The sequence below is a fragment of the Miniopterus natalensis genome, chromosome 15, assembly GCF_054644295.1.
Source record: "Miniopterus natalensis isolate mMinNat1 chromosome 15, mMinNat1.hap1, whole genome shotgun sequence".
Classification (NCBI taxonomy): domain Eukaryota; kingdom Metazoa; phylum Chordata; class Mammalia; order Chiroptera; family Miniopteridae; genus Miniopterus; species Miniopterus natalensis.
This window is the reverse complement of record NC_142095.1, coordinates 36,563,528-36,582,176: the sequence shown is the minus strand read 5'-3', so window position 1 is coordinate 36,582,176 and position 18,649 is coordinate 36,563,528. Positions and strand designations below refer to the sequence as shown.

Here is an 18,649-nt window from a genome sequence, read left to right as displayed (position 1 = left end):
CTCCCTGTCTTGTCCCAGAGCCCAGCTGTGAGTCACATGGCTTCTCCCACGTCCCACTCTGCTACGTTAGCACAAGTCTCTTGACACAGGTTTCTCTTTTATTTCTGAACTTTTGATATAAAAGCAATGTGAATATGGAAGAATGTTTTAAACCATCATGATGTAAACAGTCTACTCCCCCAATCCATAATTCCTTTCATCAAAGGTGGCCCTTATTAATAGTCACATTTCCTTTCAGGGGGAAAAAAACACATACATAATACCAGCATAAATATATATCCTTTAAAATGGATGTGAACAGAATCATGGTGTGCATGTTACTCTGCCGTTAATACAATTTGGAAATCTTCCTATATTAGTCCATACAGACCTACCTTGTTTTTAGTAAATGCCTAATGTTGCATAGTACCATGATGTATATGCCCAGCCCCATATTAACAGGCATTGGTTTCTTTCTGGGTTTTTGTTATGACAATATTACAGTAAAGATCCATATACGTCTTGGCACATGTCGCAGTAATACCTGTCAACACATACCTGGCAGTTAAAGGGCCTGACATGTAAAATTTTGATAGATATTGCCAAATGACCTCTGAATGGGTGCATAGTTCATTCTTCTAGAGTATGTTTTCCTCCAACTTTTTATTTCAAAAAGTGTTAAACCTACAAAAAGTCTAATAATTTAATGAATACCCAAATATTCTTTATTTAGTTCACCAATTATTGTTCCCACATTTATTAGTTTGCTAAAGCTGCCACAACAAAATACTGCAAAATAGGTGGCTTAAACAACAGATGTTTATTTTCTCACAGTCCTAGAGGCTGGAAGTCCTAGGTCAAGGTGTCCTCAGATTTGGTTTCTTCCAAGGCCTCTCACCTTGGCTTGTAGATGGCACCTTCTCACTGTGTCCTCACATGGTTACCCCAGTCTCTGTGAGTGTCCTGATCTCCTCTTATAGGGATACCATCATGTTAGATTAGGGTCTACCTGTATGACCTCATTTTACCTTAATTCTTTTAAGGCCCTGGTTCCAAATAGAGTCACATTCTGAGGTACTAGGGCTTAGGACTTGAACATATGAATTGGGAGGGGAGACACAATTTGGCCCATAACACTACATTTGCTTCTCTTTATATAATATATATCATATTAATATAAATAATAGATTTATTATATAATTATTTATATTTGTTGTACTTGTTATTTATAATGATAATGTATTATGATTATACCATTTATAATATGTTTATTGTATATAACTATATCATGTGTAACTTTTCTCCTAAACCATTTGAAGGTAAATTGCAGCCATTCTGGTACTTCAGCATGTGTCTCCTAAGACTGAGGATTTTCTCCTTGGGCTCTGTTTTCACATTTTGTATTTTATACTGATGGGAAGAGATTCCCCTGAGGCAGAAAAACAAATGAGCTTGACATGGCTCCAGCCCTGACTGGGGGCTTTCCCTCCAGACTGTTTTGTCCTGGCCCAGTTTTCTTCCCCTTACTGATCCCCCAGCCCCTTGGTGACACTTGGGTGCTGTGGGAAGGAGGCTTCCTGCCCGAGACCCATTTGCTCGAGCAGAACCTCTTGGCATCAGCTCCAGATTCCTTAGCATTGTTGATGTTTTGCATGTGTGATATGTCAACAGAATGACAGACCACCTTACAATCCCACCTGCTATTTGGTCTCTAAAATGTCTCTAAACACCAGGCTTACTTCATTTCTCTGTACATGGTCCTTACTTTGCAAACTGCAGACTGCCTGTATTCATTTAGAGAAGTCGGGTTTATTGATTGGACGCCGTTTTCTCCCTGCCTGTCTCCCTCCTCCTCTCCCCGCTCCCTCTTTGGCAGCTTGGGGCTCTGCAGGATTCACTCCTGCCTGCTACCAGTGGTAACTTGGCATCTGCCACGGGCTCTTGTCCATGTCTGGTTCTTCCCAGTACTTCGTGTGGGACATCATCACACGTGCACACTCTGCGTGTTTGTTTCAGTAAATAGAATCCTTGTGGAAATAGTCTGCCTGGAGCTTCACTGGAGGACAGGGAACTCAGAAACCTTTGTGCTTTCCTCTGTTCAAGTGGCTGTGTCTGTAGACCCAAGTGAAGGTGTCGATCTGGGGAGTCCTTTACCCTCTGAGGTCAGTCAGGCTGTGGCTGAGTGAGCACCCGCCCCTGCTGGCGGTTCTGTGGCTAGGAGTCCCACCGCCACCTGGGAGTCCCGCCACCTGGTGCTGTGACAGAGCCAATGTCCGTCCTCAGCCCTTGCCACCCCAGGAACCCAATTCTGAATCTACCCAATTCAGAGCCCTTTTCTAAAACACAGTTCCCACCATATCTTTGACTTTGCTTAGCCTCTTTCCTGCCTTTTTCTCCCCTCTAGGACTCAGTCCAGATTCCTTAGCCTGGCATTCAAGACCCTCCCTCATGTGGCCCCGGCTCATTTGTCTCCCTTGTTACCTGCTATAACAAAGCCAAATCAAATTATGCCAATCACACTGTGCCGTGTTATATCCCTGTACCTATGAGCTCATGGTGTGCGCTCTGTCCAGAATGTAGCTCTCTCCCCTCCCTGATCCATTTCTAAACTACCCAGCCTTCAGGACCTTTCCCTCACCAGTGAAGCCTCTCCTAGCTGCACCCTTCTTCCACCCTTCTCTTGAGCCCTCACTCTGCCCCACACTTACCTCTTCTCCAGCACTTCCACACATTGGTTATGTGCCAGCCCTCCTGCCCAACCACTGCCTTTGCCAGTGTCTCTTCAGTGGCTCCCTGGGAGTGGCACTCAGTGAGCCTTGGGGTGGGTGGCTGGATTTGTCGTTGGGGAGAGTACATCCCGAAGCTAGAAGTAGTTACATCCCACTTTGTGGTTTCCAGTCCCTATCTGAGAGCCTTGTCACAAAGAAGAAAATACGATTTTCCCACACACTGTGGGAGTCCTTCTTCGTAAGTGTCCGTTTCTGAAGAGTCTACCGGTCGGCAGCAGGACAGGGCCTCTGTGACCTTCACGGCTGTGACCTTCATACATTGCCACATATTAAAAGAGCAAGTAATGTGACATTGTAAACAGTGCATGTGCTCATAACCCAACTTGTTATATGCACTTCTCTCTGTTATCACTGTGGAAAGCTACTGAATGTGTGTCTTTTCTTTCAGTCAAACGCTTCCGAGAACCAAAGCATGAAAGACGTCCATGGAGGATATGGTAGGTATTTAAGTATTAACTCAGTTCTGGAATGTTTTTATGGTTGGGGGCATGGGGGTGGAATGTGAGCAATTATACATAACAAAGTGTTAGACTCCCTTAAATGAGTGAGTCGTTAGGAACTATGTGTAATATGAAAGCATTTCTGTTTCTCAGATGCATGTTGGGCCTACCTTTATTCTGTCATCACTCTTGTCCGATTTTAGAAGGTGGGAGATAACACCTATATCAGTCTGGGTTGCAGCCTCCTGTAGTTAAAGGCTCCCTGTTAGATTATGTTAAACCCTGGGATTCTATAGTCTATGTGCATAAGCAAAAAATAATCTAAATTTGGAGATTAGTCAAAAACAGCATGTAAATGCTCTTCTCCCCAAAGCTAGTTTTTCTCGCTCCTCAGTTAACCCTGTGGTGACCTCTTTTCCTTCATAAAAATGGCAGTAAAGCTTCAGGTGTGGCTTCTATAGACAAAACTCAAAAAAGAAATTACTGGGAAGGAGACAGCCAGCTCTTCAGGACATGATGCCCACAGAAGCCGTCTTTCTTGGGCTGCCTTAGGCTTGTTCCTGTCCTAACAAGATAGCCATTTTCCCCTCCACAGAAAACATCTGATAAATCACTGTGATAGAGGCCTCTTTATAAAACTTTAAGGACATACTTGATTGATCTTTAATGCATTATTTCTGGATGTTCATAGCTCTTACTTGTATTCTCTCCCCAGCGGTTTCCCTAAAATCTGAGTTTCGAGCCTGGGCCGAGGGACCTAGGGAGGACCAAGGGTTGGGGCGCTCTGTGTTTTACACATGTAGCCCTTTGGTGACTCCTACTTTGCCATGATTTAGGAACTGATTTTCAAGCTTCAGTTGTAGAGTTGGTTTGGATCACCTCTAAGGTCTAGTGCAGCCCTAAGACCCGTGGCCAATGTCTCATGCCTGTGTGCCCATTCATCACCCCCCTTCCCTGGCCAAGCCCCACCCTGAATGCTCAGCCTGGGGGGCTGAGAGATGGCCACAGTCCAAAGGCTCCTCAGCCACACGCCACAAGTTGTCTCCAGGTGTTCATGGCAGAGGAGGAACTGAAGGGCCTCATTGTCTCCACCTGCTCCTGGGATGTGGACGGGCTGGACTGGGGGAAATGACAGGGTGTCCCAGCAACTAACAACCTCGTTTTGTTCTTTCTGAAACTCCTGTCCTCTAGCCCAGGGGTCGGCAAACTCACCTGTGCCCGTTCTGGCTCACCCTTTTCATAAACTGCTATAGGAATGGCAGTGATTGTGGCTGCTTTTAGGCTACAGTGGCAGCGTTGAGTAATTGCTGCAGAGAACCACGGCCCACAAAGCCTAAAATATTTACTCTCTGACCCTTCACAGAAGACATTGCCCACCCCCGATCCCAGCCCTTGTTAACCGGCAGCAGCTGACCGTGGCTCGGCGTAGGCTGCAGTCCAGGGTTTCGCAGGGCTGGTTAGTCCTGCACAGCAGTTAGCTCCTGGGAGTGCATCGAGTGGGGGCACCTTGGACTTCACCACAAAGTTGGCATTAGGCATTTTATTTTGAAGTAACAAAAAGTAACAAAGTAAAAGCATATTTTATTATTTTATTTTTTTTATCCTCATTGAAGGATATTTTTTCCATTGCTTTTCAGAGAGTGGGGAAGGGAGAGAGAGAGAGAGAGAAACATGGGTGTGAGAGAGACAACATCAAGTGGTTGCCTCCTGCACGGGGCCCGGGGGCCGGAGCCTGCAACTGAGGTGCCCTTGGCTGGAATAGAACCTGGGACCCTTCAGTCCTCAGGCCGATGCCCAAACCACTGAGCCAAACTGGCTAGGGCTGGAAACATATTTTAAATGTGTGTTTAATGTGTTTAAATATTCAGAGTGAGGCAAAAATAGGTTTACAGTTGTGAGTACACGAAAGTTTATTCTTGTATTATTTATTAATTGTATTATTTTCTGTGTTAACAACTGTAAACCTACTTTTGCCTACCCTGTGTGTTATTAATCAGTGGTCTTTTAGGAATTTCAGTGCAGTGTTATTGAAGGTTTTGAAAAGTAGCTGAAACACCAGGCCCGAGTAAATATGATGCCCCAGGAGGAGGTGCCTGGTAATTGAAAGCTGGGGTCTCCCAGTGGCTTTTTCCTACTTCAGACTTAACATTTTTCCCAGATTGGATATTGTCCTCCTGTCGGTGTGATCACAAGTACCGATCCTATTTTGTACAGGTTTTTAGACACTTCCAAACAAGCCATAGGAATGCTGTTCATCCACTTTGCCAATGTGTACCTAGCAGATCTCACCGAAGAGGACCCTTGTTCACTGTAAGTGGTTCATATTTGAGTACAAATGTCACCTTCCCCATCACTGAAAATGTTAGCTGGCCTCGCTTTCTGCTGCTGGTCATGTTTCCTCCAGCTTGGGGAAGGGCAGCTTGCTTTTCCTCCAGCTTGGGGAGGGGGCAGCTTGCTTTTCCTTTGTGCTTGGGGAAGGGACAGTTTGCTTCTCTGTGCTTGGGGAGGGGGCAGCTTGCTTTTCCTTTGTGCTTGGGGAAGGGACAGTTTGCTTCTCTGTGCTTGGGGAGGGGGCAGCTTGCTTTTCCTCTGTGCTCCTCCGAGAGAGCATCCTGTGAGCTCAGACACACAGCTTAGTTGGCTGTTGGGGCTTTACCTGGTGATAGTTGCCCCGTGCATGGGCTTTCTGCCGATCCATCTAAGTTCTGTTTCTTGGCTTTCTAGTACTCCTATGTCTCCCAGTTCTCAAGCAGCCCCTTGCTGGGCAGCATAATGCCCCAAGGAGTGTCTCTGTGCTGGAACAAGACACACGGGGCTTCTCTGTGCTGTCAGCCACTGAGGGTCAAAGCCATTTTTGACCGTCATTGACCTCTTGACCCGAAGACCGTGTGTTGTTCTCCTTGTCAGTGTAGTGTGCCTTCCACACAGCCCCCGAGCAATCTGCCTGAAGCCCCTGTTGGGCCATGATGTGCTGTCCTCCTTGCTGACAGCGCCTGAGTAGTGCCTCACTTAGCAGATGGAGTGGAAAGGAGGCTCACCTGCCTTATCCTGACTCCATCTGCTACCGTCCTGGCTCAAACTTGGTGCCTCAGCCATGGTGGGCTACTCCTGGTGGCTCTCCACCCTGACAGCTGTCTCCTACCTCTGTGCATTTGTCAGCTGCCCTCTGCCTGGAATGCCCTCCAGCCCTGCCCAGTCTCTTGGAGAGTGGGGTGGAGGGCTAGTGAGTCCCTTGCCAAGAGGTTTCATGGGTATTTAAGACCATTTGAACTGGAAGAAGCGTAAAGCTTCTCTTTTTTGGTGACAGTGTACAGTTTTGAGATTTAGTAAGACCTAGATACAGTTGTGATCTGTTTGGATGTTTGAATGTAGTCCCAAAGCAGGGGACTGGAAGGGTGATCGTCCTGCAGGGGAGATGGTTAGGAAAGGGCCTTGTCTTTCCAATCCTTGAGCCCAGCAACAAGCTCATGTCATCCTCTGGTGAATCATTTTGATGTCACTGGTGGAGATAGTCTGAGAGCCAGCTCTATGCACTAGAGACACCGGGGAGAGAAAACCTAATTCTCCCTTGCATCAGCAAAAAGAAAATGAATCAGCTCTAAATGGGACATGGACAAACTAAATCACAGCCAGGATGGAAAAGGGGCTGTTGACAGATCTCGAGTGCTTGACCTGGAGGAGAAAAGGCCCGAGATAGAGCTCGGGGTGGTAAAAAGAGCACTTGACGGAGAGCCAGACTGTGGGAAGGCAGCTTAACTTCAGTTTCCTCCTCTGTCTTGTGTGTCCTGTCAGATCCCCAGGATCATCATGAAGGTTTCATCAGATGAGGAGTATAGTGCCGTTGGAAACCATAGGGGCAGTTACCAATGAAGATGTTAATAGTTCAGTTAGAGATTATTGTCGTTAGAACTTCAGGAAGACATGAGAGCTCCGGCAGTCTGTTGAGGAGCTGCTAGGTGGGAGGCTAGAAGGCAGAGCAAGCATTGCTCCTGAAGTGAGAGGACCTGGGCCTTGAGCAAGAGCAGGTGCTGCCCTGGGATTTCCTCCAGTCCACCACTGCTTTGCCCTGTGACTTTTTACAGGTGGAATAAGGATTGGGCTAGACCGGGGGCACCTTGGGAGTCTGCAGACCTAGAAGGGGAGCCAGTTTCTACTCAGGAAGAGGAGAAACTTAAACAGAGGGGGATGAGCTGCTTCCTGTGGCTTCAGGGGCCCCTTGTTATAAGGATGCTACTTTGGGTGGGAGTTGAGCTTTTTTGACATCAGGGTTCAGTGACTCTGAGGGCCTATGATTCTGAGAACACACTTGTGTCATGTTTACTCACTGTGTGGCGGGTACTGTCTACATTTATTGACTCATTCGATCTTCATATATCGATACAGCCCTGCAATATCGATACTTTGATTTCCTCATTTACAGTTGGGGAACTGAGGCACAGAGAGATTATATAGCTCACAGCTAAAGAGTAAGGGAGCAGGGATTTGAACCCACCCAGTCTGGCTCCTGGGGTCACATCATACTGTGCTGTCTGCCATGGTGTCTCACCTGTATTGGTTTCAGAGTATAGAGCTTTCTATCTTTATCCCAAGGCATGGCACACTGTAGGCTCAAATAAATAGTTGGTGAGGGAACGAGTGAACTAACGTATGTACAGGCATACCTGAGATAGTACAGGTTTAGTTCCAGACCCCGCAACAAAGTGAGTATCACAGTAAAGCGAGTGGTAATCTTCTTGCTGGTAGAGGGTCTTGCCTAAGTTTGTAAAAAATGTAACATCTGTGAAGCACAATAAATTAAGGTATGCTTGTATGTGTATTAGTTGTTCATGCTTTTCAGGATGGGTCTCAGTTGTGAGAACCACTTGAAACCAATTAGACATGGGCATCTAAGAGCAGCATAGCCTGGGGCCAAAGCTCAGCTGTGAACTTGGAAAAATTGCCTTGGAAGCAGTTGCTCTTCCTTCCATCTCTGGTCTGAGAGTGACCCCTTGTGATTTTAAAGAGGAAGGGCAGGCGGGAGAAGAGGCTGCCCCTCCTTCTGGTTTTCTCACCATTCCAGGGCCCTGATCACACAGAGCAGAGTGTGCACCCTCTGGTGTCAGAGAGCTGTGCGCATCTTGAAGCCCAGGCCTTGGAGTGGGGCTCAGTCTGCATAAAATGCCTCAAGTCTCAGCAACTTGAAAGCACCACAGGTGGTCTATGGTCTGAGCCAAGTGGCATCTGAGAGGGCTAGAGCCTGACCCAGTGACTGCTTAACTTCTGCAGTCTGGAGAGCTGGGGCCTGTGGTCAGTGGTGCCCAGTGAGATCTTGGTACAGGGCCCGCGAGAGAGGTCCATTGGGCGAGGGACTTTTCCTTGATAAGGAAAGACATGTGTGTCAGACAAGTGGAAACAGACCTTACAAGAACACATGGTCAAGGTAGGCATGCTCTTCTGCCTCTCCTCCTCCCCTTCTTCCATCATCTGGCTTTTTCCATGGGAAGTAAAGCTTTCTCCTTGGAAATATTGACTAGCATGTGTCTCCATGGCAGGCTTGGAAGCACAGGGATGAATGAGGGCCGTGTGGCCCTGCCCTCTGGTCTGACAAATCCCCGATGCCACTTCCTGAGCTTCAGGGTCAGTGGCACTGACTTGGGGCCTTGGGTGGGCTGAGCTGTCAGGGAGTGAACAGAGGCATTGAGCAGAGTTTATTAAGTTCTGTTTTCCTGTTGACTTCCTTGGCTGCTTCCATCACTCTGTCTTATGCCTTAATTCATTTGATGGGAACACTTGTAGTCTTTAAAGTTTCTTTGTCTCCCCTCCACCCCTCTCTCAAGCTGTCCAGCCCCTGAAGAGTGTCTGTACACTGGGGTCTTCACCGGGGCTCCCAGAGTGAGCACTGCAGCCTCCTGCACAGGCACAGAGTGCTTGTCATCAGCGCTGACTGTGGCCCTGGTAAGCACTCAGGGCCCAACTTGGATTCTTGCTCTCTGATGGTGCCACTGTGCCCTCTCCTCACAGGTACCTCATCAACTTCCTCCTGGATGCCACCGTGGGCATGCTGCTCATCTACGTGGGTGTGCGTGCCGTCAGTGTCCTGGTGGAGTGGCAGCAGTGGGAGTCCCTGCGTTTTGGCGAATATGGTAACGTACCATGGACACTGATGGAGCATGGAGGGGGATTCCTAGAGGGGGCTCTGCTCCTTGTCCTGTACAGCCTTCCAGGCCATTGGATTCAGAGAAGGTTCAGGAGCTGGTGGCTGTCTCTTCTGTGGTGGAGGGGCTTGTTCTGGGGCTGAGCGTCATCCCTCTGTCAGTGTCAAAGTGTCTCCCCCCACCTGAGGCACGTGAGTGCTCACCTCACTGCTTAGGCTCCACCTTGGCAGCTGGAGGCACCTTAGATGCAGAGATGGGGACAACATTGGCCTCTTCCACCAGAGGGCACTGGCGGCCCCACCACAGGGCCATGAGGCCACTCTACCAAGCTGCCACATCATTAAAGAGATGGGGGTGGCTGTTGGTTTGGGAGATGCTCAGTAGGGAGCTGCCCCTCTTTCTACTGCATGTCTGTGCTTATCCTCTTATTGGACCATTTTATTACTGAGGCTTAAAAAGTCAGGACTGGAGGGTCCATCCCCCTGGGACCATGTTGCTGTGCTACCTCCTAACTTCGGGCTGGCCCTCCACCCAGCACCTGACACACATAGTCACCGAGGACATCAGTTCCATCCTCACTCACAGATACATGACTTAAAGCAGGTGACTAGTGGAGGCTGGCCCAGCTTTGACCCCCTTGGGATGCAGCTTGGGTAGGAGGCTGCCACCATGCTTGTTCTGAGCACAAATGCAATACCTTTTACTCTGTACTCCGAGAAACACGGCTAGATGTGGCCCCAAGAGGGCTGCAGTGAGAGGCACCTTCTCCGGGCTTTGCTACAGCCTGGTGATTCAGGACCCAGGGTTGGGGGACAGCAGCTCTCCCACCTCGCAGCTGGCCTGCTATCTGGAGGAAGGAGCACCTGTTGTTGGTGGGAACAGTATGAGTGGAACCTTTGCCATGAAAGGTGCACACGGGTCAGAAGGGAGGGGATGCAGGTGGAATTCCAGATCCCTTTCTCTCCTGGGCCTGAGGGCTGCTCACTCCTACATGGCTCAGCATGTACTAGGGACTGACATTTTAAAAGGGGAGCCGATTTGAGGAGCCTGCTGTGAGTGCCTGGGGTATTTCTAGAAATCTTAGTAATTGTCTGTCTCCATTGAAGGGAGATGAGCTCAGGGGAGGGCTTTTCTTAGCTTTTCGTTACCTGATGCCTGATGAGTCACTGACCTAAGATAGTGTCCAACACACAAGTGTGCTCCTGGGGATCCAGGGAAGGCTTCTGAGGAGCTCCGAGTCGTGGGCTCCCCAGCTTGGAGGATGGAAACGGACCATAGCGTACATCGGCCAAAGCAGCAGCATCCTCGTTTGTAGGATAGGCACCCAGAGTGGTTGAGTGGTTGAGCAGGAAGCTCACCCAGCCGGTGCATGGTGGGGTGGGGGAGGAAGATGGGTGCCTTGTGGCTGCCACACTGGGCTCCTAATCCTCCCATCACCTCTAAGAACAGTGCTCAAAACGACTTTGCTGTTAAGATCCCTCCTGGAAGGGAGAGCTCTCAACTATAGCTCCCAGTGCCCGGGAAGTCACCTACAGCCAGTTGCATGCCACTCAGTGACCTGAGAGTAGAGACTGTGTCCAGTCCTAGTGCTCCAGGCATTATGGTTCCACCTGTTCCCAGCGTACTGTCTCTGCATCCCCAAGAGTAGATTGGAAAGAAGAAGGCAGTGGTTGTTTGAATCTCCTATTTCCATGCCACCCTCCTCTTACCTATTTGGCCTGCCTTGCCCCTTCCTTTGGGAACCTGAGTCTTCAAACCAGGTGTCTCCAGATGAAGCTGCCCTTTACCAAGGACCATCCCAGTCCTCCCACACCGGGTTGAGGAAGGAGAGCGTGTGTCCTCAGTCGCCTGATTTCTATTTCTACCAATTTCTTTTGTTTCTGCTGCTGTTATAACAAATTATCACAAACTGGTGGCTTAAAACAGCACAAACTTACTATCTTACAGTTCTGTAGTTCATAAGTCCGACACAGGTCTCATGGACTGAAATCTCTGTCAGCAGGCCTCGTTCCTCTGGGAGTCTAAGGGCAGAACCATGTCCTTGCCTTTTCCAGCCTCCAAGGCTGCCTGCATTCCTTCGCTGGTAGCCTCTTTCTCTGTCTTCAGAGCCAGCAACAGCAGGTTGAGGGTTGAGTTCCTCTCATATCCTATCGCTCTGACCTTCTGCCACCTCCTTTTACTCTGAAGTGCCCTTGTGATGATACTGGGTGCCCCCCCACCCCAGATACTCCAGGGGACTCTCTCTGTCTTAGAGTCAGCAGACTAGCAATTCCATTTGCACTCTTTAATCCCCTTCTTCCACGTTACCTGACACATTCACAGGTTTTGGGGACTAATATGTGGCTCTCTGTCTCTGTGGGGCCATTGTTCTATCTGCCACACCAGTTAACTGGCCGGCCACTTGAGGCGGTGATTCCATGTAGGCCCCATAGTGCTCTTCTCAGGTAAATGAAGAAGAGGGGCTTGTTTTCTAGGTGCTTCCATGGCCCCTAGAAGAGAAGTTGAACTTGCTAACAAGAACATGGGACTTGGGGAATGCCAAACACCCTGAGGGTGAGACAGGATCCAGGCGATACGTGGTGTCTGCAGTGCGGTGACCGGGCTGCTCTTCCCCATGCAGGACCCCTGAAAACAAGGTCTGTGTCCCACGGGCACCAGTGGTTTGTGGGCCTGGCCGCCCGTCCTGCCCTAACGCTCCCTTCTGAAGCCTCTCTAGATACAGACGTGTTCCCTCCTTTTGGCCCCTTTCCTGTGATTTATCCTGAGGACATAATTCAGCAAAGCAAAGCACTCATGTACCTGGGGGTGTCCATTGTGGTAAAAAGCATAACACAGCAAGAATGCCTGGCTTGTTTGTCCTTAAAAGGTGGGACCACGGGAAGCATAAGACTCTGAAATGGAACAGAAATCAGAAAAACCAGCACGTGCACTCATGATACACAGGAGGAAATGATGTAAGAGTGGGGTTACACTAGATTTTTTTCGTTTTTCACCATGTTTGTTTTTTTTAAACTTTCTTATTAAAGCATCTAAATGAAAAAGGCAATTGCAGCTAAGTTGTGGTCCTGAAACTCAGCAATGTGAGGGAGGAGGCAGATGGAAGGAAAACATTCCCTCTCCTGTCAGTCACTTAAAACTGGAGAGCAAGGGAGTAAACACACTCTGAGCAAGTAGGTTTCTTTTCATATTGAATGAGTGTTGCCACTTGTTCTGTTGACTTTTAAACACTCTAGTCCCCATTCAGAGATACTTCCTACCAGTGCTTTCTGTCTGACTGTCCCCAATCTTAATGGTTTTTAACAAATACTTTGATCTGTTGTTTTTGAGAACTTGTCTCTGTAAGGTAAGGTAGTTTGCTGAAAAGATTACAAAACTCCACTGAAGATCTAGCTAGGAGAGATTGTGATTCTGAAATGACTTTTTGGCTCAAATGTGTCTTATTCCAGAAGTAGAAAAAGATAGGATGACCTCAGAAGAGGTAATGATGTCTTCAGCGTGCTTTCTGCACACTTCTCCCAAGGTTTTCCAGAAAAGGGAATGGCCGGGTGTTGATCCATTACAGCTGCATGAAGGCATTCCCTGTGCTTCCACTGGGTGCAGTAAGCAGGCTCGGACAGGGCTGGGGCCTCTGGTGCTAGGGCCTGGACAGGGATTGCTACGAAAACCATAGAATCAAATGAGAAACTGGAGATTTCTCTCTGGTCCAGATTCTTTTCTCAGCCTGGATTGGGGCCTTAGCCTGCCCTGAGATGTTACTCTCCAGCCCCTGTTCTGGCCAGCTATGGTCAAACAACCCTGGCAGCCTCCCCTACCCCCTCCTCTCCCCTGGGTCTCCCACTGGGGATGAACCCAGAGGCTCATCCTGTGGGTTCTGCCTGTCACTGAGGATGTAGATCTCTCCCTGGAGGGGCTGGTCCTCCACCCTTCATCATGTCCCTTTTGAAACATTCTGGAGGCATGTCAGGGCCTGAGTGTCCCCCAGCGTGGACTGGTGGGTTCCTACATTTCTCAAGCATAGTGACTGATGGGACCACAGGTGTACCGTTGTCAACCCTGAGGCATAGCCCATCACTCCTTACCTTGAGAACTTTTCTTCCTTGTTCCCAGCCCAAGGTGTTTTGGGGGACCCCATCCCAGACAGAATCTTTTAGAGCTGAGGCAGCAGGAACGGCAGAGGAGGGGGGTGGGAGATGCACAAGGAGGTTGTTTGCTGCCTTCATAATTCGTAAACATTGGCCGCTCATGGGGCGGGGTGGATAGCACCACAGTCAATGGAAAAATAACAGTGGGTAATAATAGCAGTCTTGCTTAACACCGCTTCTGCTGCCAGCGGACGAAAAGAACCAGCTCTTCCGAGCTCCAGCAATAGGCACTTACTAACTTTAGTGCTTTTTAATTATATCTTAGAATCTCTTAAAAGAAAAGCCACTCTGGTATCTCCAAATTAGGAATTCTCTGGTTTTGTTTAAAACACCCACGTTTGTCTGTCTGGGCTGAGGTGATTCTTGGTGCTTTGGGGGCTCATTAAGTAGCTTTAGATCAGGGTTCTCGTGGGGGAGGGGCACGTGAGTGCTCCCGGGAGCTTGGGGAGTGGGGCGGGGCATCGCCAGCTGCAGTGCCCACCTGAGCTGCCTGTGACTAAGCGCCCACTCTCCCTGCAGGAGATACTCTGCAGTGTGGAGCCTGGGTCGGAGCCTGGGTCGGGCAGTGTGCTCTTTACATCGTGATCATGATTTTTGAAAAATCTGTCGTCTTCATCATCCTCCTAATTCTTCAGTGGAAAAAGGTTTGCCTCTTGTCTCTTCTTTAGCTCCTTGAGATGCTGAGACAGTACTTCCCTCGCCACTCCCCCTACTCCAACCCTACTGGAAAACCAAATTTATTGTTGTTGTTTTTTGTTTTTTTTAACTTAGTGAATACAGCCCGGACTTGGTCTGATATGGCAGCAATTGGCTACCTATCAAGAGCAGTAACTAGTCAATTTTTTACATAGCATCATCCACTTCAATTACACAAATGTCTGCTTCAGATTAAGCCAATGAAATATACAAATCCAATGAAAATTCAGACCTGTCCAATATTAGTCTTCAGGCCTTGCACCTGTACATGTCCGACAGGTGTTCTTTACATTTGCAGATGTCTTCCTCAAACACACCTCTCTTGGCCACTTGTTTAACAGAACCTTTCAGTGCCAGAGGCAGCAGCTGGGCACACATTGTTTCACAGGTTCCTTCGGCCCTGCCTTCTGCCCTCTGCCCTCTGCCCTCTGGCCCCAGCACAGTGCAGATAAGCTTCCACTGCCCACTTCCTCCACATGCCCACATGAAAACAGCCAAAGCACCTTTGGAAATAAGTAGCTTGGCCATCCTTTGGTTTTATTTGGCTGAGTTTTATTTTTAAAGAAAATAAACCAAGGCTTTTTAGAGCTGTTGTCCTCTAGGAAGTGGTTGGGATGCAGGATTCCTGTTAGCAAGTGGCCCGGCACCTCATTGCTAGTATCTGTAATGACCTCACTCCCCATGTCCACATCACAGGGAGCACTAACTGCTCTAAGTGGTCTTGCAGCCCTGGGTATGAGGTGGTGGGGTGAATGTCTAAGCTAAGTCCCCCTCTTAGCACCTCATGGATGATTTTCCCTCCACCCCTCCTTTCAAGCACTCTCTCTGTGGCCTTTCTCCACCTCACCAAGTCTGCTTCTCTTACAGGTGTCCCTGTTGAATCCCATTGAAAACCCAGACCTGAAACTGGCCATCGTCATGCTGATCGTCCCCTTCTTTGTCAATGTCAGTGCCTTGTTGCATTTTTTTACCCCAGTTTGTGCCCTGCCTTCCTGTGTTCCTGTGCAGAATTCTGAGTCTGACAGAGAAAACACCTCACAGCTCTCAGGCCCCTCTGTGTGAGCATTGGTCACCTCCCATCTCCACCCCAGACCTGGAAATGGCAAGATTGCTTCCTTGCCAGGCAGGGCCTCTGTACAAGGTGGAGGGTGCTAGGGACTTGGTCCTGCCCTCCCAGGCTTCTGCGGCGGGGGTCCCACCCCTCGAATAACAATGACTCCTAGATCAGAGTCATTAAGAATTCACCCGCATCAGCTATTCTCTACCACAGAGTTCCCAGAGAAACTCACGAGCACACTGGCTAGAAGCTAGGAGATCTGAGAAGAAACCAGAAAGGAACCTGGGTTTGACAGACATGGCAGAGTATGGTAGCCGATGGGCCCTGGGAGGAGCCGGACCAGGAGTCTGGAGACCTTGGTTCCGGGCCCGCTCTGCCAATGGCTGGGGCAAGGCCAAGGCAGGCGGTCCCATCAGTTACCACATAACCTTGGGCTAAATAGGGCAGGATGTTCTCTGATAAGAAAGCAAAGGAAATAGAGGCTAGAAATCTCTTTTTCAGCTTCTGAGAGATAGCGGGAGGGTGGGGGGCTGGATAAGGTTCTCTCCCTGGTTTGGGATATTGTCATCTCCAGTGGGGTGGAGGATGGGGCTGGGCTGCTCTGCTTTGCTTTCACAAGGGCCTTGTCCCCGCGTAATCTGCACTTTTGCTCCCCACAGGCTTTCATGTTTTGGGTAGTGGACAACTTCCTCATGAGGAAGGGGCGGACGAAAGCTAAACTGGAAGAAAGGGGAGGCAGCCAGGACTCGAGGAACGGGAGCAAGGTCCGCTACCGAAGGGCCGCTTCTCATGAGGAGTCCGAGTCCGAGGTAGGGCCGAGCCCTCGTGCTGCTGACCTAAGGATCCTCTGGTCTCATGTCTCATGCCATCCAGGGGAGGGAGAAGAGGCTGACAGCTCCCATCCAGCCTGGACCCATTCCTGCTGTCCCATGGGCCTTCCCAGGGCAGGGAGGGAGAGCACCTGGTGGAGGTGGCTTCCTGCCACCTTCCCTATGCCAGTAGAGACAGGAAAGGGAGGAGCTGCCTTGTTCCAGGGAAGCTGGCAAGGACTCTCCTGGGCCTGACCGTTGACCTTTAAGCATTCAGGTGTTTGACTCCCTGCCCACCACTAATGAGCAAGGGAAGTGTTGGCCAAGCAGCTGGAAATTTCTAAAATGTAGGGGTCCTCACCTCTTATTTTCAAGGCTCCTAACTTAAAGTTTTGGACTTGAGGGAGACTCCTGGTTGTCAACAGGAGCATGAGGCCAGGTTGTGTGTTCTGGGCAGGCGGCAGCACTCAAGTCCTACTTCTGTGTCTCCAGAGAGGCAGGGCTGCCCTGTGAGAGCCCTTTGTTCAGCTCCCATGGTGTGCTAACCAGTGGGCTCGAGGGGCTTCAGAAATGGCTGAGAGAATGTCTTCCCCAGAGGCCTTCTTGCTTGTGGTTGAGGAGAGGGCAAATGCCTGACCAGCTTGTCATGACACTGCTGTAAGTTCTAAGATTGAGGCATTAGCAGAACCCAAGGACCCTGAGGCAGTCTAACTCTAGGGGCATCCTGAGGGAGTTTCGAAAGCTGGATAGATGGCAGGACAGAGGGTAAGCCCTGGAATGTGGCCTGGGGCCTGTCATATAAGAACCCAGTGAACGTTAGGTGAATGACAGCATTGCCAGCAGAAGCAGCTGCTCGTGAGCAGTCATGGTCATGTGGTTTGGCGCTGGGGTAACGTGAAAGTTGCTATGGCCAGAGCAGCGTGTATTCCAGAGGATAGGACAGAATGACAGAAATAAGCTAGAGGCAGAGGTCTGAGCTAGATAGGCGAGGCGCTTTGTGGTCCAGGCTGAGGAACTGAGGTGTGCTCATGCAGGTGGTAGGTAGCCAGAGAGAGTGTTTGATAAGGGGCCGGAAGCTGGAGTCAGGAAACCCTATAAGGGAGTGGCCGGGGGAGAGGTGGTGAGACTCTCTGGCCCGGAGTAGAATGAGTTCGCCTCACACAGGTGCACGTTAGGCCTCTCCATCCTGACCTGGGCTGTCCCAGTCCTTCCCTGGTGCTCAGAGGTCTGAGGGGGCAGTGGGGCAGTGAATGGGTGGGGATTCCCTGGTGCCCTGGCTGCATGGCCCAGTCATTCCAGGGGCTCACAGAAGCAGAGAGCTCCCTTTTGTCTTCAGAAGCTACAAAGTCACTTCAGAACAGCTGCTCTGAAATCCCCCTGCATTGTGTGTGCCCCACAGATGTTTTCTTCCCCTTTTGAAAGGGGCTTTTCACTTTGCATTCGCTGGATTTGAGGCAGCTTGAAGGGCCTGGGACTCCATGGTCAACATCGGGCCATTTTGCCAGGCTGACCTTGGGCGGCAGGTCCCTGCGACTTTGCTCTAATTGGGGTTCCGCCACAGCTGGAGGATGGGGGAGAAGTGGGGAGCACCAGCAGATGGCAGGGCATGTTGACTCAGTGCTGGTTTTAGTAGCCCATGGATGGGGTCTGAGTGGGCCAGCTTGTCTCATTCTGTAAACGGGGCCTCCCCACCATGTTCTTTCAAAGAAATATAAGACTGAGGCCTCCTGGACGGGCTGCCCCCCCTTCCGTGCCGGGGTCCAGGGAGGGCAGAGGAGGAAGGCACCTCAGGGCGGTAACTCAGGGCCATGCCTCTCCACTGCCTCAGATCCTGATCTCGGCCGATGACGAGATGGAGGAGTCCGACGTGGAGGAAGACCTCCGCAGACTGAGCCCCCTGAAGCCTGCGAAGAAAAAGAAGCACCGCTTTGGGCTGCCTGTGTGACACTGTCCTGTGTGGGGGTCAGGTTTGGGGGCCCAGCCTGCTGCTCTGCAGTGTCATTCCTTCCCTCCTCTCTCTGCCCCCCTCTTCTACCTCCATCCTCTCGCTGTCTCTGCCCACTCCCGGATGACTGTGACTTGAGAGAGGGAGGAAGAGCCAGCGCCGAGCGGGCTGCGGCAGTTGGAGGTCCCCACTCAGTTGCACTACAAACACTGACCAAATATGCAAGCAAGGCGTTTTCTTCATTTGTTGTCGTCCCGACGGTGTTGTGAGGGGTCCAGAAGCCCTTTCCTGTGTTTGGCTGGGTGGAAAAAGCTCTCCCCAGGGCTTGGGGAATGAAGACATAACATGTTTGGGGCTAAAAGTCACTCATTGACCAAGTTGGAACCGCAACGCTTTCTTACTCGAAATGGCTTTTGTAACTTGATTTCTAAAGCTGGTTTTATGGACTGTCACAGTGTTAATGTTTTTGAGTATGTGTTTATTTCCTATGGGACTAATGGGCAAAACACAGATTTTTAAGTCTTCCGTATGCTGTTGACTTTTATATTTTTAAGTTATATTTTCATACTATTGTATTTAAAAACTCTTTTTAATCCCCAAAGAAATGGGTTTATTTGCCTTTCATGGGATGTGAACTGGTGGGAGGAAAAAGTCGAGA

The 18,649-nt window shown here is 49.7% G+C and overlaps 1 protein-coding gene across 1 annotated transcript in view; it reads left to right on the top strand.

Annotated features, from left to right (window-relative positions):
• Nucleotides 1–18,294, top strand: part of STIMATE (STIM activating enhancer) — a 44,951-nt gene extending 26,657 nt beyond the window's left edge. The window contains exons 2-8 of the mRNA XM_016210223.2: nt 3,157–3,205; nt 5,423–5,518; nt 9,209–9,330; nt 14,004–14,128; nt 15,048–15,125; nt 15,897–16,046; nt 17,875–18,294. Coding sequence (XP_016065709.1) covers nt 3,157–3,205; nt 5,423–5,518; nt 9,209–9,330; nt 14,004–14,128; nt 15,048–15,125; nt 15,897–16,046; nt 17,875–17,991 — 737 coding nt within the window. The 3' untranslated portion in view covers nt 17,992–18,294. The remainder of the gene's footprint in view (nt 1–3,156; nt 3,206–5,422; nt 5,519–9,208; nt 9,331–14,003; nt 14,129–15,047; nt 15,126–15,896; nt 16,047–17,874) is intronic.
• Nucleotides 18,295–18,649: the final 355 nt, after the last annotated feature.